At 37.8% G+C, this 22,711-nt stretch overlaps 1 protein-coding gene across 1 annotated transcript; it reads left to right on the forward strand.

Annotated features, from left to right (window-relative positions):
- Window positions 1-19,774: 19,774 nt before the first annotated feature.
- LOC104831816 (inositol 1,4,5-trisphosphate receptor-interacting protein-like 1) lies at window positions 19,775-20,554 on the forward strand. The gene is given in 2 exon segments (XM_010567637.1): window positions 19,775-19,918; window positions 20,168-20,554. Coding segments are annotated over 2 exon segments (531 nt in total).
- The last annotated feature ends 2,157 nt before the right edge of the window (window positions 20,555-22,711 follow it).

Consider the following 22,711-nt stretch of genomic DNA (forward strand, 5'->3'; position numbering starts at 1 on the left):
GATCCTTTCCCTCCAGGGCCTGCAAAGCCCAGCTGTGCTAGCCGAGGAACAGCTAAACTACTCCTCTGCTCTCATAATGGAAAACCCCTGTTCACCAAGGAGGGGGGGAAATGGGGGTAGTGCTAATTACTTTATAGTGTAAAGGTGTCTCCTGGTTATCATCTCTGATGCACTATAACTTCATTTAAAGTGGGATAAATCACCCAATATGGCATTGTTGGAGAGATCACAAGGGCAACCAAAACCATGAGGTGGATATTTTTCATAATATCTTTCGGGTTTTTTTAACAAGCCAAAACAAAAACCAAAGCAAGCAAAAAAACCCAGACCAAAAGAACACCCAAAACAAACTGTGCTGTCTAACACTCATTATGGCTTGAATATCCTCTGCTGAATTTCCAGTACATTTTTCCTCTGCGATAAAGAATGACAACCGACCTGTGGCTCCAGAGTAAACTGACTCTGGGTAATATTCAGATTGGGGTTTTTTTTCACTTAACAATACCATACTTCAGTTTGTGAGTCATTCTTTAGATAGTAGCTCAATATTAAATGTATTTCTAAAGAATCTTTAAAAATCTCTCTCTGTAGGTAATTTTTCTACTGCTTCTGGAAACCTCTTGCTAACTATCACCATTTTACATTAAATCTTTAATTCACATCCTTTTCTGACAAATCATATCTTTTCTCTATACTGTTCTGTACTGTTTATAATCCTGTTTACAGATCTATACCGTTTATAATCCTTTCCACCAGGTCCATCCAGGAAATTTAGTGAAATATTAGCATTGAGTTAAGTTGCACATATATAAACCATTTAGCTAGAAGACACTTTTAATAAAATTTTCATTTTTATTTTTGTCCAAAAAGAATAAAGAATTCACGTATAACTGCATTAAATACAGTAACAAATACATTGAGCAACAACTCAAACTAAACCAAGAATGGTTCTTTCCTCTTTGAAGATCTGAACTTTTGCTCGGGAGAGTTTACTATGCCCTAGATGTAAAGGGAGCCAAGATAAAAATGTAGCATATTGTCAATGCTTGTAGTCAAAGGGAAGTGGGCAGAAGCAAGGAAACAGAAAATCTCAACAAGGTGAGACTACAGTTTTGAAGGCCAGGATTTTTTTTTTTTGCCTGTGGACCTAAGCAAAACAAAGTTGTTGTTTTTCTGGTGGATATCAGTGAAAGTACAGAAGGAGCAAGTACCAGTGTACAGTAACATGGCATTTTCTCTAAGTACACAAAGCACTAAGATGCTATCATCATAGGTGATGGGCAAGTACATCTATTTATCTAATATTTATGGAGAAGTATTTGGTCAACTTTTTCCATCTTTCATTGCTATTCTTTCAAATTGAATTCAAATTCTTTCAAATGATCTATTCTCTATTACTCTTCACTAATTAGGTTTTGTTTATTCTTTTCCTAACTTCAAATAACATGTTCACATCAAATGAATGTTTCTTGAATCTTATGTCTGTTGGGCTACAGCATATGGGTGTTTACATCATGGAACTCAGCAAAGCTGAGGCATAATTCCTTGAGGTATAACTCATATACAGATATATCTTTCTCCTTGTGTACATATCCAAGATTTTATCATGTGTCCAAAGTAGATGATCTCCATGCTAGAGAGCTGTATTCATACAGCAGGAAAAGAAACATGGTTATTCCCTGGCTGTTGTTATCATGCCTATAGCTCTCCCTCAGTACATCGATGAGTACTGTTTCTATCGTATACCAAAAGTCTCCCATTGCATTTTAGCTCCATTCTGGTACTTGACAAACCATATCTTTTCTCCTTTAGATCCACATTCAAAACATCAGCAGTGTTCAATAGAATTTTGCATGCCTGTGTATGTCAACTCTGAACTACCAGATAATGAATCAGCAGGTATATTACAAGCATTTCCACAGGCAAGTCACTGGCCCAGGAAACAGATATGTTTCATTTTGATATCTTAATGAATGTATCATTCCTACTTGCAAACATCTAGAAGTTACTAGTAATAAGTAGCTGTAGTGAAATTACAAAAATTATCTTTCTGCACAAAAGAAACACTAGCATTAACAAATAGAGCTATTTATACATTCTATTATTTGTGCTTCTTTTGGTGAATTTAGACTTTGAAAACATCTGAACATACCAGGTACCTTGGACATAACATACCTGAATGTAAAAGCAGCATGAAATAACTGAGACTAAAACCTGGGCTGAACTATTTCCACTTTTTATGTGACACTCATCTTTTAACTCCATGCTCTGACAGTACAAAAACATGGTAACTATTACTGGAAGTTATGCTATCTGTGCAACTATTTTAACTGTTAAAAAGCATAGCAGGCTTCTATATCCATAAAGGCAATGGTTATAGATGTTGGAGAAAAACACTATGAATCAAAACCCCTTTCCCTGATGCTAGGGTTATATGCATTTTAAGAGTGTTCCACACAGGTCAATATTAGATCCACATTATTCATCAAGTCAGGATGAGGAATCATTCCTGAAAACATCAGTAGATGCTAGAAACCATGAGAAAGGCAACTGGGGATAGAAAAAGTCATGCAAAGTGAGATGGAACAATTTGTGAAGTAGACCATTCAAACAAAGATCAGGAGTCTAGAAATAAGGTTTTGAGATGAGGAGACAATTCCTAACAATGAGTAATATTAGAAACTGAGCTTCTTTTCAGCTTCAAAAGAAAGATAGGTGACTCATGTACTGCATGCAATTATCCTTAGAAGACAGTACAGAAAGCAGACGCAGTGAGGAAAGGGATAGCAAGAATAAGCACTTGAAAACAGACAATTCAGCTGAGAAATTGGAATTTATTTTTTTTTTAAACTAGGCCTGTAATAAATATGTTATCAGAATAAGCTGCTTAAGAAAGCAAAGGATTCTCATGGCTCCAGAGGTCTTCAGTTCACAACTGCACATTCTTCTGGAGCATAGATGTTATCCAGACAAGTTGCTTTTATCAATGGAAGTGTTCTATTCAATGTTATAAGTGATATACAAAGATCAGACTGGATGATGTAGCTGTTCCTTCCAGCCCAAAGATCTGTCACTATCTATTTTGAGAGTTTGGGGAGGGGGCAGAAATTGGTTGGTTTGGGGTTTTTCTTGTTTGTTTATTTGCTTTTAAAAACACTTTGTTGATGGGCCCCAAGTATATGGCTAGGATTCAGTAACAAAAGTAGCCTTCACCCCAGTGCTCCCCTGCAACAAATATAACCAACTTCCTTGCAGGGTTATTAACAAATTATATACTATGATATGTCTAATAAACATGTAAATGTTTTCCTACAATGGCTGTCAGGTCCTTCAACAAACAAAAACATATTTGGTGCATTAATTTTTTACTTTTACAACTTCATTCTTATGAACTAATACTAGAGACATCCATTTTTGACTCAAACTCCCAGATTACCAGAATGACCTAATTCAAATATAAACAAGTGATTTGTCTTTTCACTCAGGAGAAACTGTTCAGCTAGGTCTGAATCTATGTTTATACTGGAAAAATTTTACAGTTTAAATTATGTTCTCATACTACACCAGCAGCATGTTCCTAGTATATATCTGTCGTGGTTTAACCCCAGCCAGCAACTAAGCCCCACATAGCCGCTTGCTCAGTCTCCCTGCCATGGGATGGGGGAGAGAATCGGAAGAGTGTAAATGAGAGAACTCATGGGTTGAGATAAAGAGAGTTTAATAAGTAAAGCAAAAGCCATGCACGCAAGCAAAGCAAACCAAGGAATTCATTCACCACTTCCCATGGGCAGGCAGGTGTTCAGCCATCTCGAGGACAGCAGGGCTCCATCACGCATAATGGTTACTTGGAAAGACAAACATCATCACTCCGAACATGCCCCACTTCCTCCTTTCTCCACCTTTATGTGCTGAGCATGATGTCATATGGTCTGGAATATCCCTTTGGTCAGTTGGGATCAGCTGCCCCAGCTCTGTCTCCTCCCATCTTCTTGTGCCCCCCCAGCCTACTCGCTGGTGGGGTGGGGTGAGAAGCAGAAAAGGCCTTGGCTCTGTGTAAGCACTGCTCAGCAGTAAATAAAGCATCCCTGTGTTATCAACACTGTTTTCAGCACAAATCCAAAACATAGTCTCATACTGGCTACTGTGAAGAAAATTAACTCTATCCCAGCCAAACCCAGCACAATATCTCATGTACTGACATCACTGCACTTCTGTAATTAAAATCATTCCACCTCTTGCACAGGAAGTTATACAAATACTAGCACAGTTTTGCTAATAACAGTGCATGTCACCCCACTTTTGCTATCCTGTCAATGACTTTCCACACACCCTCTGCCAGAAGACTGCAGCATCAGCCTGATCTGAAACTCTTCCGTATTGAAGATGGTGAGGCTCATCATTTCATGGCAAAAGGTGTCAGGTAAAATACTTGTTCAAAATCAAGTACCTCAGACTTGACCAGACTGTGGTACAACATCAAAATCATACCCAAAAGCTTGGTCATAGATCTTTGGCTTTAATAGAGCACAGAAGCAGCTCAGTTCAAACACAAGGAGGACAAGTCCCTGGCTAATCTTTTAGGGTAATTCATTATCAGCAGGAAATATCGCTTTAGAGATTTCCTAGGAAATGCAAGGTTTCTTAGGCAGAAGGTGGCCTTCAGGAAGATTTTGGAAATGTCCACAGGAGTTGCCTTTCAGAAACAGGACAAGAGGACAAAGCCATTTCTTGTTTAGAAGGGAATTAAAAGCCTGTGTTGTATCCCAGGAACTGCTACTGGAGCTCAACACTTTCTCATCCTACTTCATCAGTAAGGACTCTTCATACAGACCTGGAACTTTACTGTGCCAACTATAGAGGGCTACTTTCTCAGAAACACAGGAGATGCATTTCCTGTATAAGAGCACAATGCCTTTCTAAGTTAAATAGGACACAGCCTGGAAGAAGTTTTTTTCCTTCTAATACGTATATAGAGAAAGGGAAAAAATGCTGTTGCTTGGTTTTGTTCCTTTATGAAATTCTCTTATTTTCCATCTTGAAACCTTAAATAACTGTATAGAGAAACTATAGATAAAACATCTATAGTAGATCACAATGCTTGAATTTATATATATACATATTCCTGCACTGGATGCTTGCGAAAAAAATCTGTGTGTTGTTGAAGACAAAAAAAAGAGAAACATTCCCGTTATCTCTAGGAATTCTTTACTATGCCAGTATAAGAATATTTTTTCTAGTTATGGTGCAGGCCACTTTCACAGTTAGGAATATATCCACGTTGTCAAATATTTTATTAATATAAACAACATCCAGAAAGTTCTTGTCGTATTAATCTTGTATCTTATTGTAGGAATTGTCATGCTTTACCAGAAATTGTGATGTTTCACTGCAAAGTTTTTTCTAAATGTCTATTACATTAAAAATAATAACAACAATAATAAAAAAAATCTTAGGAATAGCAGTGTTTATAAAAGTTGAGTATTCTTGAGGGGAACAAAAAAAATTGGTTCCATTTTAGCAATACAGAGTATTCTAAATTCTTTAAAGTTGTTTATGGTAACATTAATTATGTAAAGGATACTTTAGACAAATTAGAATTACCTCTTTTTCATAAAGGGAATGAATTAAAGAAATAAAGCCTCTAAGTTCCCACTGCAATATTGCTGTTCCTCTAGGACTGTAATTCCTGGATAAGTGCCACATCTGCCTTGTGCAGTTTAATTTACTGATGATTTTACCTTTTTCTCAGGAAAACATAGTATTTATTCATATAATATGACATGTCACAATATTACAATGATTATCCAGTTGCTTTATGTATGGTCATAATACCATCTGGTATACAGCTAGCCTTCTTTTTGCATGTGTACCATCTGGAACATCTATCTATATTCTAATCATTGTACAGATGAGATTTTTGTTTTTGCAGAAACACCATATTGGCTGTATCCTTCATTGATTGCTTAATTAAAAAAAATACAATGTAAAATAATGTAAAACAGAAACAAAACCTTGGCATCTTAAAATAGTTTTAGCTGTCACATTTTCCTATGCATTTCTTCTAAGGAATTAAACAAAAAAGAAATCTAAATATATTTACAACTACTTTGCTATTCATTTTAGTAGAAACAGGTTCTGGTTACTTAGGTGACATGAGATAACACTTTTAGTTTAAAGTAGTTTGGAAGCTATATATATAAAATCAAAGTTTCACACATTGAACTGAATTCAGTTTCCCACCATTCTATACAAGTTAGAGTACCTAAATCCTTCTTACAAAACTGCATTGTGACACCACAAAATAGCATGATACATTCAGTTGTCACTGGCAAGTGTACATACCTATTTGTGGACCAGCTGATTTAATTTTGGTTTAGGGACTAAGAAAAAGTTAAGTATCAATATAGTCTTGCAAATGCATCTAGAAATTTTGTAAAAACAAAAGTTCACAACATTCCTAAGACCCTCCTCAGTTATTCGTGTACATTTGCCTTACCTAGACCAGCAGCTCTTACATTGTATATTCATAGCAAAAATATCACTGGGCTAGGATCCCATAATAAATACATTATGTCTCAAAGAGTTTACGTGGGAGGGAGATTTGGTAATAGCTTGTAGGCAGAGGCAGACAGTGACTCACTAGGTTTCCTACCTCTTCATTGAAGGACTGGACAGGGCTGAAGCTAGAGAGAAGTCAATGACATTATCCAGTCCAAAGAAGCCAGTAGGTCACTCCTTCCCAGGGTCAGCTTGGACTAATCCATACATAACATTGCTGGCCTATATCAACAAGTAAGCAGAGTCTGCACTATTGCCCAGGAACACTCCATAGCGTGTCTTACAAACGTAATATCCAAGTATAGCCTTATTGCACCTTGACACCATTTTAATCAGGGACTAGTGTTTTGCAGCAAGGGTGGGGGAGAAAGTAGAGGAAGAGAGAGATGGAGCAGAGTTCTTTCTGGATCTCAAAAAGAAAGGCCTGACAAATGGCATAATAAAATGCCTGTTTTAATAAGATAGACTAAAGAGAGGAATATAGATAACAAGTACATCTTATGTCCCTTTAAGTGCTGGGAACCCCACTTCTGTGTAGTATTGGGCAGATGCTGGGTGAATTTTCCTACGGTGCTCTGCACAGATTCTGTCTGTGGAAAGTTTCCTTCCTCATCCCATGTCATGGTGCCTTTTATTTTGTATAACAAGCAAATCATAGCTCTTCTCCTGGCAAGCTGGAATGTCATCTCTCATAACATCCAGCAGTGTGCAGCACTGACCAGCATGGGACACTCCAAAAGATTCACTTACAGTGGTTAGTCATGCTAATACAATGGCTTCTCAAGCGCCAAGTACAAGGCCCAAAAGAGCAGACAGGGTCTGTTCAAGGTCACTAACTCCTCAAATGCAGATCAGGACTGTGAGATGCACAGTACCTTACCCCTTTTCTGTAGCTGGGATATAACTCAGTGTATAGGATGAAACCAGGATTGCCACGTGCAGCAAGAAGGCCCTGCCTTGGTGTGGAACTCAGCTGTTCAGTTTCAAACATTACTGCCACAAGGTACCCCAAGCACATTTTTTTTTTTTTTTTTTGAAAGGAAGATATCTATTCTCCTCTGTATTTATTTTACATTTTTATGCAAAATATGAAAGTTGGTACACCTGAAGCATTTTGAGTTATGAAATACAAGTGTATCAGTACAAATGCATTGAAATTCCCAGTGCTTAGCATAGAGAGATGAAAAACTTGAAAGCTATGTACAAAATTCCATATGAAAAAACATGTAAATATGGTTGGTTTGCACAGAATGCCTGTTTGCATTCATATTTTATTGTAGTGGAAGATTACTTTGATGATATAGATAAATGAAATGCTCTAGAAAATTATCTGGAAACAGAGAAGTCTTTTTTTGTTTCAAAAAGTTATGGTATCAGAACAATTTCAAATAGTCCATGAAACACCCATCTCAAAATAGGTAATAGTCCAACATTAGATCAAGCACCTAGTCCAAAACAGCTAGGCTTCAAATTAGGACAATAGATTTCAGCCGCAGACTGGAAAATTTATCTCAGACTGGAGCTTGCTGCTTTTAAAAAACAAAAAAAACCCCAAGCAAACACAAAAACCCAACTCTGTTTCCAGATCTGAATGTTCATCAGGCTTTCTGTGCTGAAAAAATAAAAAGTAGGCTCTGTTAATTTATAAATCTTCTATTCTAGTCTCAGCCCTACTTTAAGTAACTTTAGCATACCTCACTTGTGAAAATTAATAACTTTCCCTTTAGGTTGGAAAGTGGGTCTTATGATTAGTAACTGTTATAAAATGCACAGAAATGTTAAAATCACTTAATAATAGGTCTATGGTATACAATTCATAAGTTCCACATTCTAAACTTAGTTCACTTTGCCGAAGTTTTGATGTATTTTGTAGGACATATGCTTTCTACCTGCAGCTAGGGCAAATGCAAAGAGTGTAAGACTGCCATTTGCATTCATGTTTTTTCAGATACCTGAATTAACGTCCTCTCAGAAATATCCGTGAAAGGTTCAGTTTACAGATGACCTGTGTCTGGCCTGTAACAGTTCCATTGTAAGAATAGGGAGTCAAGCCTGCATTTGGCCCTGTGAAGCATATTTTCAAAGTATATGATAAAAGCAGTTTCACTACTATTGTCTATAAAATGTATTACTATATGTCACCTATTATGCAGCTGTAGCAGAGGCTTCTCTTCTGCTAGCACACAGCAATTAACAAGAAAGAGGAGGGAGCAAGAGACACTTTTCAAAGAAAAGAACAATTTAAACTACACTTACTATCACTTTCATTATAATCAACATTTTTATCTAAAAGGTAACTTGCAGTTTGAGATAAACTGTGACCTTTAAGAATATCATCATGAGTACGTGTTTAAAATATATATCAGATTGAGTAGGATCTCTAATTTATTTATACTTTTTTTTAACTTTGTACAAGATTTTCTTTTGTGTTTGAAACCTATGTTTTGTTCCTTTTACTTCAAAATTTAGATCACAGTTAGACCTTAGATAAAACTGTAAGAATATAATGCATTAGGTAAAATCATATAAAACCCTCAAACCTAAATGCTGAAATACACTATCAAATATGCTAGGGGCTATTGCTTCCCCTAGTGTAATCTTGCTTGCTTTTAAATTGTTCTCTTCTGACAAGAAATCAATAAAATACAGAATTCCTTTAATTAGTTGGAATTTCAAATTAAGCATCTTATCCTTTTAGATTTAAAATCATTATGAAGGTAGGCAAAAGCCTACAGAAATTAATTCAGTAAAGAAATTATATACAAATTGCAAGATGTTATTTAATTCTCGGTTAATTAGGTACAATATTCTCGACATGTTTTCCTAGACTAAATTGTGCAAAGTGATTCTAAAAATTCACAGCTTGCATACTTCTTGAGTAAGAGTCCAGCTCTTGATTCTATACAGACAAAGGCAAACTAAGCAGGCAAAACTAAATCTATCATTGAACTTAAAATAACTATTAAAGAATTTAAGGACCAATGTACCACTTTTAAAGAAGGCTTAGACCAATAATGCTTTTTTTTTTTTTAATAAGCAAAGAGAACTTCTTGCATATGACCTTAGCTTGTAACTCTTTTGTGACCTAGGATTTAATTGAGCTAGTAACCCCTTAATTTCTAAATTATTTCCTCCCTACAACTTTTTAATACTTAGTCTCTGCTTCCTCAATAATATATCGTCATTCATAGTACTGAAAATAGAATTTAAATAGTTATTTATAGCCAGCATTCACCTTTTTATGGAGAGATTAAGCAATATTTGAATAAGAGGGAAGTATCTATGTAACCAGGGCTTCCTCAAGAATTTGAAGTGGCAGTAAAAGCAGTCTCCAAGTCGTTAGTGATTTTTTCCCATGACTTGGAGTGTAAATGATGTATCGCAGGCCAATAGAATACAAAACTTCATGTTTAACTTTTTAAGGAGGAAAAAAAGAGTATGAGAAAATTATAGACCTGTCAGCCTCATTTCAGTATCCAGAAAGATACTGGAACAAATTAAACAATCCATTTACAAAGCCTTGAAAGAATAACAAAGTGACTAGAAACAAACTGCATTAAGCCAATTGAATTTCCCTCTTTGACAGTCTAAGTGGATAAGGGGGGGAAAGTCATAAGTTGTTCTACATGACATTGTCAAAGAAATTAGGAAAACATGGTGAAGATGAAATTATCATATGCTGTGTGCACAGCTAAAAAAAAAAAAAAGAGAGAGAGAGCGGGCCCAAAAAACTAATCAAAATATCATGCACAGGCAATCCTTTGGTAAGTCTTCTCAGTTTGACATCAAACAGGGTTCTTCAGAGGTCTGCTCTGGGTTCAGTCCTTTTCAGTAGTTTATAATAAGACTTAGCTCTAAGTGGAGAGCAAATGTTTCAGATGTACAGATTATGCCATTTGTGTGGCATGAAATTTCAAAAACAAGTGAGCAAGTCTCATTCTGTGACCCATAAAGTGTTCACCTCATGTAAGATGCAGAAGCTAGCTATTCTACTCTCCTTATTTCCCATGACACTTCAGCTTATTTATCTTTTGGGCATCATAATTTAAAAATGTAGGCAAATGGGATGGAGCATAGAGAAAGGCAACAGAAACAAGAGATTTAAAAGATGATACATTAGAAAGTGTTCAAAAATAGATGTGTTTATTCTTTAATACCATACTATTACTGTCCTTGAGGACTGCAGGAATAGGCAGGAGAGGGAAGAGTTGATTAATGATAGTACTGTTCTAGTGAGTAAAGTGTTTTTATGGAGAGTGTGAAAAGTTTTTCCTCCAGATTCAGGGACATTTGGTCAAGGAGTAATGAGCTTTGCCTCCAAGAGAATATAGGTTGCTAGAAAGACAGTCTTTCACATATATGAGCATAATAACTACTTACCTAGAATGGTTGAGGAATCCCTGCCAATAAACAACTCTTCAAAGTGGCTGGACTTAGGTTTGAGGTTGTGACAAAATCCAGAAGTAAGTACCAAGTAAGTGACATTAGTAATAAGAACCAATTTTTTTTCTTTTTTTTCATCCCCCTCTTAAGAAAGTGAAATTGAACTAGAAAGGCATATTTGAAGCTGATTTTACTGCTGGAAAACAATAAAGAGAAACATTTTCACTTAAGTCTCATCAGCACCACATACAACTAAGAAAAGCAACCTATTAAATGTAATGTAATTATAGGGAAATACTGAATTCTTCGCAAGGTATTTTATCACTTCATGGAAAGGGATAAAAATGTACACATAGTTGCACATGTACTAGCTTGAGAAATCCCTATTTGTCACCACAAGAAAGATATAAATACCCTAGCTAAAAAAAGCTAAGTGAAACAAGAAGGCTAAGAACAACGGGGGAAACTTATGATCTTAACTACTTCCTGTCTTGAGTTAATCGGTTTACAGAAAGCGTTTCAGCAAATGAAGCAAAGGCAGCACTCAAGAGTCCAAGACCTGCCTATCACATTCATTGTCCATGAAGAATATAAACTAGAAGCAAATCTCAAATACACCTTTGTGACACTTCTGCTGAATCAGTCTAAAAATCAAAGACTTATATAGTATCCCAAATAACACCCCCCCCCCAAAAAAAGAAACAAAATGAAAACCTTGACCACTAAGTGTTTAAAAAAAGGAAAAAAAAAAAAAAAGTGATGCAGCTCCACAGTAGATAATTGATATCAGAAGCAAATTTTGTCCTTAACTATATTTTGCTTCTGCTTAAATGTCTTCCACTGGTGCAGTGAAATAAATCCATGTTCTTCTCTGTTAGTTCTGAATCAATTAAAATAACCACATAGATCCAATTGTAAGAGAAGAAATATTTAAATGGAAAATATGACACCTGCAAAAAGCCATAAACACAAAATAATGAACTTAACTCTCCATTAATGGCAATGTTCAAATGAAGACCAAATTTCTGCTTAAGGAACATAGAAAGCATTCAATCACAACAGTGACCAGTCTCAAGGCAGAACTTTCTGGAAACACATCACAGCTAGGCATCAAATCAACTGTTTCCACACCAGCATCTGGTGCTAGTTGAGATATCATCAGTTATCCCATCTTGCCTCCAGCTACTACTATGAAAGGGCACAGATCATCTGTAGGTCTGATGCCATATCTTAGACAACTGCATGGGTCAAGCAGTAACTAGGACATCTCTGTCAGTGAGCAGCAAGAGCAGGGCTACTCCACAAAGGGAGAACAAACCAGGAGCCAAGGGTGACCCCAGCACAAGTGGTGCCTCCCCAACACAGAACAGTACCTGAGCAAGAGGGGCAGAACCACGTGCTGACAGTAACAGATCATACAAATAGCCCAGTGAGCACCAGTCGAAGGCAAGTCAGAACCAGAGCTCAGCCAGAAGGGGATATGGACAAGAGCAGCACAGGTAGAGCAAGACTAGTGCCCCGGCCTGAGCTGAAACGGGCCCATGGGTAGGGATGTGGGTGGTGGTCCCAGGTGAGGCTTGTCATAGCCATTAAAGCCTATTAGGGTACTCAGGGCCCTGACAGTCTCAAATAGCACTAGATGTCTTAGTCTGGGTGAACTGGGTGCCTAATGTTTTGCAATTAGTTGGATAACTTCATCATAATAACAATCAAATAGTTTTATAATAATATTTTATTTTCTTTACTATCTATAATAGAAAGTAGTAATATTTTTATTTTTACAGATAGCATTTTATCTCACTTTTCCCCCTTCTTTCCTTGCAACTCTGCAGGTACCATTGGCTATTTTTACTCTCTCAAACTTTCCCACTTCTATAGATATAATTGCCTTATTTCTGATTTGCTATTCCCTCCCATGTCTCAAGTAATTATTTCATGTCTCCCTTTAAAATTGAGCTGCCAGAATATTTACTGACCTTTAATCCATTTCCTTTTTACATTTTTCTTTCCTTTTTTAATTTAAGAAACTGTTTATAAACACACACATACATCACTATAACTGAAAAATGGTTATTTTATATTTTAACAAAGGGATGCACACAACAGTTGGCAAGCATTGTGTTCTGTGCATGCTACAATTCTCAGTAAGGATGATAGTTATTCACTACCAGCTGTTTATAGTGCAATGATGATTGTGGACCAATTGACCAGGGATTATTGCTTCCTCCCTACTTAAGGTGAAGTGTTTACATATTCTATGAATATTGCTGATGAGGAGTCCTACAGGAAAAGGCTGGAACTATGCTGTAATTAGATTGTTTGTGAAGTATTTTTCAAATATTTGTGATTTTGGTTTATAATTCTGGCCTACAGATTGTACTACTCTAAATCATTGAAAAACAGGCATATATAAGCATGATATTGCTTATATATTTAAAAAAAAGAAGAAACAAAAATAAAAGCAAACCAATATATATCTGTCAAACAAGTCCGAAGGAAATAGTCATCCAATTAAAATTGGTCTGAACAGCCTCCCTCTTGTTAAAGATGTGTTGGAAAACATCTTCTGGTAACAACAGAATTGTGTTTTCTTAACTGTGGTGTGGCATGGTGAAATCTACCCTTCCCCTCCATGTAATAACCCACTGATCTCAGTGTAACTATTTTTAATTTACATTGTAGCCATTGAGAGAATTTATCTATCCATCCATAGAAAATCAAGAAAAACAACCCTGCCCCCCCCAAAAAATGCAAATCACTGGAAAACAATTTATTAATAAGAAATTTCTAACCATTAGTAATAAAATGGCACTGCAAAGATGAATTCAAACAAATCAAACTTGATCACAAGGAAATTAAGTACAAAAAGTCATATTATTAGAATATAATAAACATACTATCAAGTCACTGAAAATTTATTCCATCTCTAGTGAAAACACATCATATACTTTATGTGATGCATTGTATACAGAACTAACTGTTCTGCGTACAGAAAATACATTTAATAGAGTAACAGAATCAGTAAGATGTCTGGAGTATACCAAAATCCACTGCCATTAGGAAGAGATTTTTTGGATTGCCTTTCTGATAACCAAGTCTGCAACTTTTTTTTAAAGAAAAAAAATTTAGCTATGCAGCGTGCAAGTAGCATGTAAACTATAGTACTATAAAAAGCAACTTATTTAAGAGGCAGTCTAACTGATCTGGTATCAGGTTTCCTCAATTAACAACAAAAACAAATGATAATTAGAACTTCCTAAAGAACCTGAGTATAAACACAAGTTTACATAAAATTTACTTATAATGAAATTCTCTCTGTGTGTCTCCCTTATTTCTGCTGAGAAACACCTTACTTATAAAGGTTGAAGGTGCGCAGAGACAGAGGAGCTTAAAAAACTTTTATGTTATCTGTAGCTCTAAAAAGAATCCAGGAGGCAGACACAATAAATTAGTTTGTAACCAATACTGAGTAAAATTCTGTATGGCTCAGCAAAAGAGCTATGTGGGTTTATACATCTGTGGATGTGATCCCCATACCTTATATAGACTTTCATCTGTAACTTGCAGAAATATTTACTCTAATTCTTGTCTCTTTTTTCTTTTTAGACCCCCCCCCCAAAGGAATATGTACTTTAGGATACAGTGGGCAAAGTATGACATGGAGACCCTGAACAAGCTCATGTTCAGGTTTGGTGCAAAACAGCCTAATGGTTCTAGCTCAGCACTCCTGAAATGCAGAAGACAAGGGAAGACAAAATAGAAATGTCAGAGTTACTCCAGGTTTACTCAGCTAGTTCATGCTAGGTTTATTGATTTGGTTTTAGCTGCATGATGCTAAATCTGGCAGACAAATCCACAATGGAAGGAATGAAAGGGAAGCAGTAGAAGCCCCAAAGAAAAGGAAAAAAGAAGTAGCAAGGAAAGACAAGGGTGAGAAGGTAGGGCCAAAGAGGGCCAAAGAGTACATTCCCACCTTCCTCAAAAAAACACATCACTTGCCAAAAAAAAAAAAAAAAAAAATTCATGCCACGGAATAACTGGTCTGGGACCAAAAGATTTCTCCTCAGTGGCCAGATGGTCCATCTTTTGGGAGAAGCAATTGCAGATATTCAGTGGGTACCACTGTGCCACCAATACACACTGACTGGTTATGGCTGGATGTGTGACTTTCCTCACCAGTTGTGTCATTCTACTGTAGAAATAATACTGTTCTGTTTGTTAACAAAGTGGCTGGCTATGGCACATCTTTATTAAATCCATTTCATCATTACTTTTGTCAGAAAGTCAGTTTTGGAAGTGAACTTTTTTTTTTTTTTTAAATTGAGGCCTACTCATTGACAATTCTACTAAGGAAAAAACCTAAAGCTGTGAAACTCCAGATTGAGTTTCATACTCAGAATAAAATCCTCCCAAACAGACACTATTATGGAACCCATTGGAGCTGTTCAGAGAGTGGGATACTACTCAGGTAAGTAAAAACATGTTGTAAGAGATAATCAATCTGCAGAAAGTAAGCTAATACTGTTTTACAAGTACCATATTGAAGAACTATTCAGGACTACTGCCACAACAAGCAGTAGTAATTTCCAAAGAAGTAATTTGCCATTTTTCACTAGTTACATTTGCATTCCCTCTTGTGCCGTTTGCAATGCTTGGGGGAAGTCTTTCAAATATATGCCTCCAAAGTTTCCTCATTATTTTCCATGAAATCCTACTTCATTCTGTGAAGATTTTGTAGGGGCTGGTCATAGTACATTGCTTTCATTGTCAGTCATGCTGACTACACTGTCTCACCATTTCCAGGTCTCATCTTGTATAGTCACTGGAGTTTAGGACTGTCTACAGCTCCACACTTGTACATCCTTATGTGGCTGTGGATGCTTACACGTTAGACAGTACAAAGAAATGATCCCTGTGGCACAGTCAACAACCACTTCACCGGAGGGGGGAGAGGGGAGATTTGTAAACAAAGGTCAAAAAGTGCTTAGAAATCCCTAAGGATACCTAAAACACAGGTTATTAAGCTACTGCAAAGTAGTACATTTCAACAGGGTCTCCCTCAAACAGCTGTCCATGAGCCAGTGGTTGATTATGGAGCCCTGAGGTTATGTGGTCTGTAAGTCTTCTATTCTTAAAGCTAACAAGATGAACTCAAATTCTAACCCTGTTTTTTAATGAAATCATTGGTCGCAGTCCCAAGATAGTTACGGAATTATTATTAAAAGGTGTGCTCCGCTCTAGGCAAAAGATTAAGAATACTTTTCCTTGTGAATAAGGTGCTGAACTAGACATGTGGGTTATATGTAAGAATCCAAAGGAAATTTTGACCTCCCTGAAGGTAATGGAATTTTGTCATTTTATAAAATGACATTTATTATAAAATATCATTGTCATTTTAACAATAATTTATTTCCCATTACTGACTTTCTTGAAAAAGTCACTTCACCTTTCTAAACATCCCATTCTTTAGCTATAAAGTAAGGATAATAATGAATTACTTCCCTTTGTGAGGTATTTTTAAAATGATGATAAAAATCATCATCAGTCTGCATTCTCAGGAATACAGATTTTACTTCTACATGTCAGATGTATAGCACCCAATTGCCAACACAGTCGTCTTCAACAGAAGATTGGTTCTATACTAACGGTAAATTAAGAAATAAATTATATGATTATACTGAAGTTTTATAGTTCTGCATTCATTTGCAGTAGTTAATGCTCAGCCATTTATCCTGGTGGTGAAACAGATATTTAAAAGTTCTATTAAGATGAGAACAGAATCTGGCTAACACAAATGACTGATCTTAAAGTTACATTTATTTCTATCAAGGAGTGATATTTTTATGGTACATTGTCCCATTGACATTTTGGCAGGTGTCAGAATGATAGCACAGAGCATCAAGGAATTCCCATAGACTAGATTCTCAGCAGATGTAAATCAGCAGAGCTAAAATGCATTAGAGCCACAAGAAATTATACCACCTAAGAATCTGCTCTCAGTTATCTGCTATCCCTACTGAAATATCTTTCAAGTCAGCAGTGTGCACTGTTATCGCTTTAATACCATGCTGTATTGAGTCCTAAAAGTCATATGCCAAGCCTGTGAATCAATGCAAAACCCAATGGACTAGAATTAATGAAATTATTGTGATGGGTCTGCAAACTGTCTATAACATTTTGTGTCCATTATATATCCAGCTTTTTCATAGAGTCTTGTATTTGTTCTCTGGTCTATTTTGCTTTTAAGTAAAAGCATGTCTGTTGACAGTTAGAGGGTGTTTTTTTAATGACAATGCACCCTCTTTTTGTCATGCTTTGTTTTTGTAATTTTGAAAACATGGCAGTTTTGTTTTGAATGAAAGCAAAAAATTATTGCTTTTCTTTTCTAGTTCATATAAACAAATTATAATTTTACATGTTATTTCCAGATGGGAAATAATTTAAGTCCAGTAGGAGCAATGTCACATGTGTGAGCATTTTTTAAACAGTAGAAAATATTGAGAAATTAAAAGCAAAAGACAGATGAATGTGGTGGTTTGAAGATGGCCGAAAAAAAATGACTCAGAGCACTAATGTGCACTCCATACTGTATTTTACAGAAAGCCAGAAATGACCTATTTTTTCTGAATGTGAAGCAGCCACTTTCTAATTATTTTGATATTTCCTCACAGAAAAATTCAGAAAACAGACTACCTAGAAATTCCTTGAGACATTTCTGTACTCAAGTACAGTGGAAAGATTTCATCTTTGTAGCATTTGTTAAAGATCTTCTGTATTCTATCAAGTGAAGACTGCATGTTCAATATATAATATATAGTAATATGTCATTCATATATAAAATAGAGAAAAAGGCAATAAATGGATTTCTTTGGTCTGGAACCTCAAGACTAGAAGTACAAAGTACAGCCAAGGCAATAAGCACTTCTATTTCTGTGGGCGTCACTTCTATATCAGTAAGGGCTGGTGGGGGTAATGAATGAACAGATTTTTTTAGTATTCAAGAAACTGCATCAAGTTCCAAGCAAAAAAATGCCATTTTTCTAGTATATTTTGGGGACAGCAGACACAATCTAGAAATATTTAGATGTTTCAGCAAATAAATTACAGGGAAAAAAATCACTTCTGAAGACAAAGCAATGAAGTTTCTTCTTTATAGCTGTCTTTTTTATGCTTCATGAGCCATCTGTGTCTGTGTACATAACCCAAGTACCTCTAAGCCTAAAAGTTAGTTCGGTCAGATACAAAAAGGAAAAAAAAAATTTTGCATAGAGCTACTTCAAGAAAGATAACCTGGTGCATATACACCACAAGCAGTAAATCAAAAGGATGAGTGTCTCACCTTGCTTCCTTCATTAGCTTCCCTGTACAGGCTCCAACAGGCAACTTCACAGAATCACAGACTGGTTGAGGTTGGAAGAGACCTCTGAAGGTCTTCTTGTCCAACCCCTCTACTCAGGCAGGGCCACCTAGAGCTGACTGCCCAGGACCATGTCCAGATGGCTTTTGAATACTTTCAAGGATGGAGACTCCACAACCTCTCTGAGCAATCTGTGCTGATGCTCAGTCACCCTCAAAGAAAAAGTGTTTCCTAATGTTCAGACAGAACCTCCTGTGTTTCAGTTTTTGTGCTTTGCCTCTTGTCTTGTCACTCAGCACCACTGAAAGAGCCTGGCTCCATCTTCTTTAGGACTTCCCTTCAGGTCCTTTTCTTGCAAAGCCACTTTCCAGCCAGTCAGCACCCAGCATATATTGGTGCCTGGGATTGTTCCTCTCCAGTTGCAGGACTTTGCACTTCCCTCCAGCTGCAGGACTTGTTGAACTTCATGAGGTTCTCATCAGCCGATTTCTCCAGCCTGTTGAGGTCCCTCTTGGATGGCACCACAACCCTTTGGCATATCAGCCACTCCTCCCAGTTTTGTGTCAACAGCAAACTTGCTGAGGGTATACTCTGCCCCATCATCTGGCTCATTAAGGAAGATATTAAACAGGATTGGACCCAATACTGACTCCTGGGGTAACCACTAGTTACTGGCCTCCAACTAGACTTTGTACCACTGATCATCACCGTCTGGGCCTAGCCATTCAGACAGTTTTCAGTCCACCTCACTGTCTGCTCAGCCAGCTGCTTCATCAGCTTCTTTATGAGGATCGCATGGGAAACAGTGTTGAAAGCCTTACTGAAGTCTAGGCAGACAACATCCATTGCACTCTCCTTATTTACTAAACCAGTCATTCCATCATAAAAGTTTGTCAAGCACAACTTCCCCTTGGTGAATTCATGCTGGCTACTCTTGATGACTTTCTTGTTGTTCATGTGCCTGGAAATGGTTTTCAGGATTAGTTGCTCCATCACCTGCCAAAGAATTGATGTGAGGCTGACTGGCCTGTAGTTCCCTGGATCCTCCTTCTTGCCCTTCTTGAAGACAGGAGTCACATTTCCTTTCCTCCACTTCTCCCGGTCACCATGATCAAAGATTATCAAGAGTGGCCTCACAATGACATAAGCCAGCTCCCTCAGCACTTGTGGGGTCATCCCATCAGGGCCCATGGATTTATATATGTCCAGTTTGCTTATTTATTCCCTGACCTAAACTTCTTCCACCTAGCGTACAATTTTCTTGTTCTAGATTTACCCTTTGTTCTCTGAGGCCTGGAATTCCTGAAGGCCAGCCTCGCTAGTAAAGACTAAAGCAAAGAAGGCTTTGAGTACCCCAGCCTTTTCAAGGTCCTGTGTCACCAGATCCTGTGCCTCATTCACCAGTGGGCCCACATTCTCCTTGGTGTTCCTTTGGGCACCTGTGAACTTATAGAAGCCCTTCTTGTTGCTTTTGACATGCAGTTCTTCCTCCACCACCACCAAGATGAGCGGAGGAGAAATCAGAAGCCCAGCCTCTTACACACCCTTTGCAGTGGCTCCTACCTCAATGTGGAGGAAACCTCCTGCTGGTTCCAGATCAAGGTGAAAGCAGCCTGGCAGGTTATGTCTCAGTCATGGCACTGCTGGCTAACGGTGCTGCCCCCCAGCTGCTCCTGAAAGCTCCAGCTGACAAATGCCTCCAAGAGAACCCTCTACATAGAGATGAGGTTTGGGTTATGGCTGGATGACTCAGATGCCTTCCTGACCTTCAAGTAAGTAGAGGCCCACCTTACCAGTAGCACGACATGGCTGGAGAGCTGCACTGTGACAGGGATGCAGTTCTTCAAGCATATGGCCAGGTGTGCCTAGCACAACAGCTTCCACCTCAAGTAGCTGCAGCTCTGCACCCGTATACTGGTGGGCACAGACTTTTCCACCCATGCCTTGAAGACAGCTGTGATGCAACTCCTGGTTACCATACCCCTATCAAGCTGGCACAGGAGGAATTTCCTGCTGCTGCAGGATGATAGCCTGAGGCAGATGTGCTGCTGCCTGGAGGAGAAACACTTCCACCACCTCCTCTTCAGCAAGAAGATGGTGCCTGAGGAGATGGTCTTGTCTCTGGCCTTCTGCATGGCCAGCCTGCTCAACCTATCCCAGCGCCTGATGCAGGAGCCAGCTGCCCATGCCCAAGCACTACATGAGTTCAAGGAGTTGCAAGATTGGCCCACAAGGCTGCTGATCTCCAGATATTGAAAGAGGTCTTCATGCACAGAGCTGTGTTTGTGAGGCTCACAGCTGACAGACAGACCTCATACTCCAGGGAAAAAGCACAAGGGACGAGTGCCACGAGTGCGGAGCAGGGCTCTGGCTGCTGCTCCAGTGCGAGGCTCGGGCACAAGCCAATGCAGAGCAGCAGCTCCAAAAGCAAGAGGTGCATCCCATCGCAGCTCACCGAGAGAAAAGGGAAATCTTCATGAGCATTTGGTAGTAGCCAGCATACTGAATAACTTTTCCCTGTTAGATTTATTTAATCTAATGCCCTAGTATTTCCCTCCCTAATTAGCACTGCTTTTGTGTAATTAAACTTCTGATTTCTATAGAGAGATGCTATAGCTATGAAATTCATAATTAAAAATGTTGTCACCAAATTGTAGATTTTAGCTACATCCATGCAATCTTAGTGAATCCCACAGCTTTGGGAGTATGTCGTATGAACAGATTGCAGATGGAGCATGCCACAGAAGGTGAGAGAATAGAAAACTGCTTTGGTGTGGTAGATATAGCTGCAAAACAAAGCCCACCATTGCACAAACCACCAGCTAAATGCTATAAACCATGCATTACAGCTCTTCTGTTGATATTCTGAAAATAATTATGATTGTGAGCTGTCAGAAAGATTCACTGCACCAATTACGTTCATCACCAACTGACAACCTACCTAGGCAAACCCTTTTAAAATCTGAGTCTCCTACAACACTAATGAGCATTAAAAAACAAAATATACAGCTCCCGTGAGCTGGAGGCACAGCATCATAGCTTACCACTGCTATAAACAGTAAATCTTTACATATGCCTGTTGGCAATGATGTTCCACAAATGTCAGCATAGACTCTTGTTTTCTAACTTCATCAGTAATGCTCTTCATTGCATTTATAATCTGCAAGCTAAAATCAACTGTACCAACATAAAGAAATATGTTTTGTACAGAGAACGAGATTTCCTCTTGGGGTGGGAAGAAGCAGGGTGGTATGAAAAGGATTTCATATAACTTTCAAGGACTGAGAGCCCGCCCTGAAGATTTCTAGGTCTCTCTCTAAAGACTATACTGCTGTTTGTTTCCAGTGAAAGATATTTGGGGGTTTTGTTGTTGGTGGTTTTGGGGTTTTGTTTGTTTGCTTGTTTGTTTCTTTTAAGCAGTGCTGGCCATGGAACAGTGCCACAGTCTCTGTCATATTCTATGCTGCAATGTAGCCATTTGTCACAACATCGTATGTGCTACAGGATCTCATTGAGGTATCATGCCCTCAAAACCCATTCCTGTTGCCAAGAAAGAGACACAATAAAACAGGAGTATGTGCTACTAAAGAAAGAAATTGTTTTGTTTGTCAGGAGTGTTGAGAGCAGTAACTTCACTCGGAGGAGCACTCTCAGATTATTTTAGCACAGTTGTCACATGCACAGATAAACCCAGTGAAATATAGTTTTCAGGATCATTATTTGTATAGCATTTCAAAACAATTTGTCTTGACTTAATGCTTTCATAAATACATGATACTTGGAACTCCTGGGTGCATCCACAGGCCACTCCAAAACTGAAGCCTAGATAAATGTAGCAATCAACTGTGTAGTACCATATGTGGAATACCATTTCATTAAAATAACACAAAACAACAAACAGCACATCACTAAGTAGAGATTTCTAATAACATACCAGAGAAAGAACAGGAAAAGTGTTTAAAAGGTGAGAAACATTTCAGACCCCTTCACTAAAAAGCTGAATTCCATTATACAGTCAAGTGCAAAAATACCTGTTGAAAGACACATCAGCTGTATACTCTGAAGCATATTTTATCACAGTGTCACTGCCAATGCTCTTCAGGACAGTTCCGTAGAAGTCTGCACTGTCCAAAGGGAGATGTAGCTGGAACACAGGCAGGAAAAACTTCCAAGTGCAACCTTAAAGTGGAAAACCTTGAAGTGGTGGAAAAACTTTCCAGCACATAACAGAACACACTCATATGCACCTTGGACCACCCTGATTCTATAAAAATATATCCCATAGTGATCTGTGGGCATGGTCCATCCCGCATACACTATCTTATCCTCATGTGAAATTCCTATGCCCTTGATTATCTGCACATAGTCAAATGATAAATGTGGCCAATAAGTAAGAAATATACTGGGGAAGTG

Source organism: Haliaeetus leucocephalus, unplaced genomic scaffold (genome assembly GCF_000737465.1).
Source record: "Haliaeetus leucocephalus isolate CR32 unplaced genomic scaffold, Haliaeetus_leucocephalus-4.0 Scaffold228, whole genome shotgun sequence".
Classification (NCBI taxonomy): Eukaryota; Metazoa; Chordata; class Aves; order Accipitriformes; family Accipitridae; genus Haliaeetus; species Haliaeetus leucocephalus.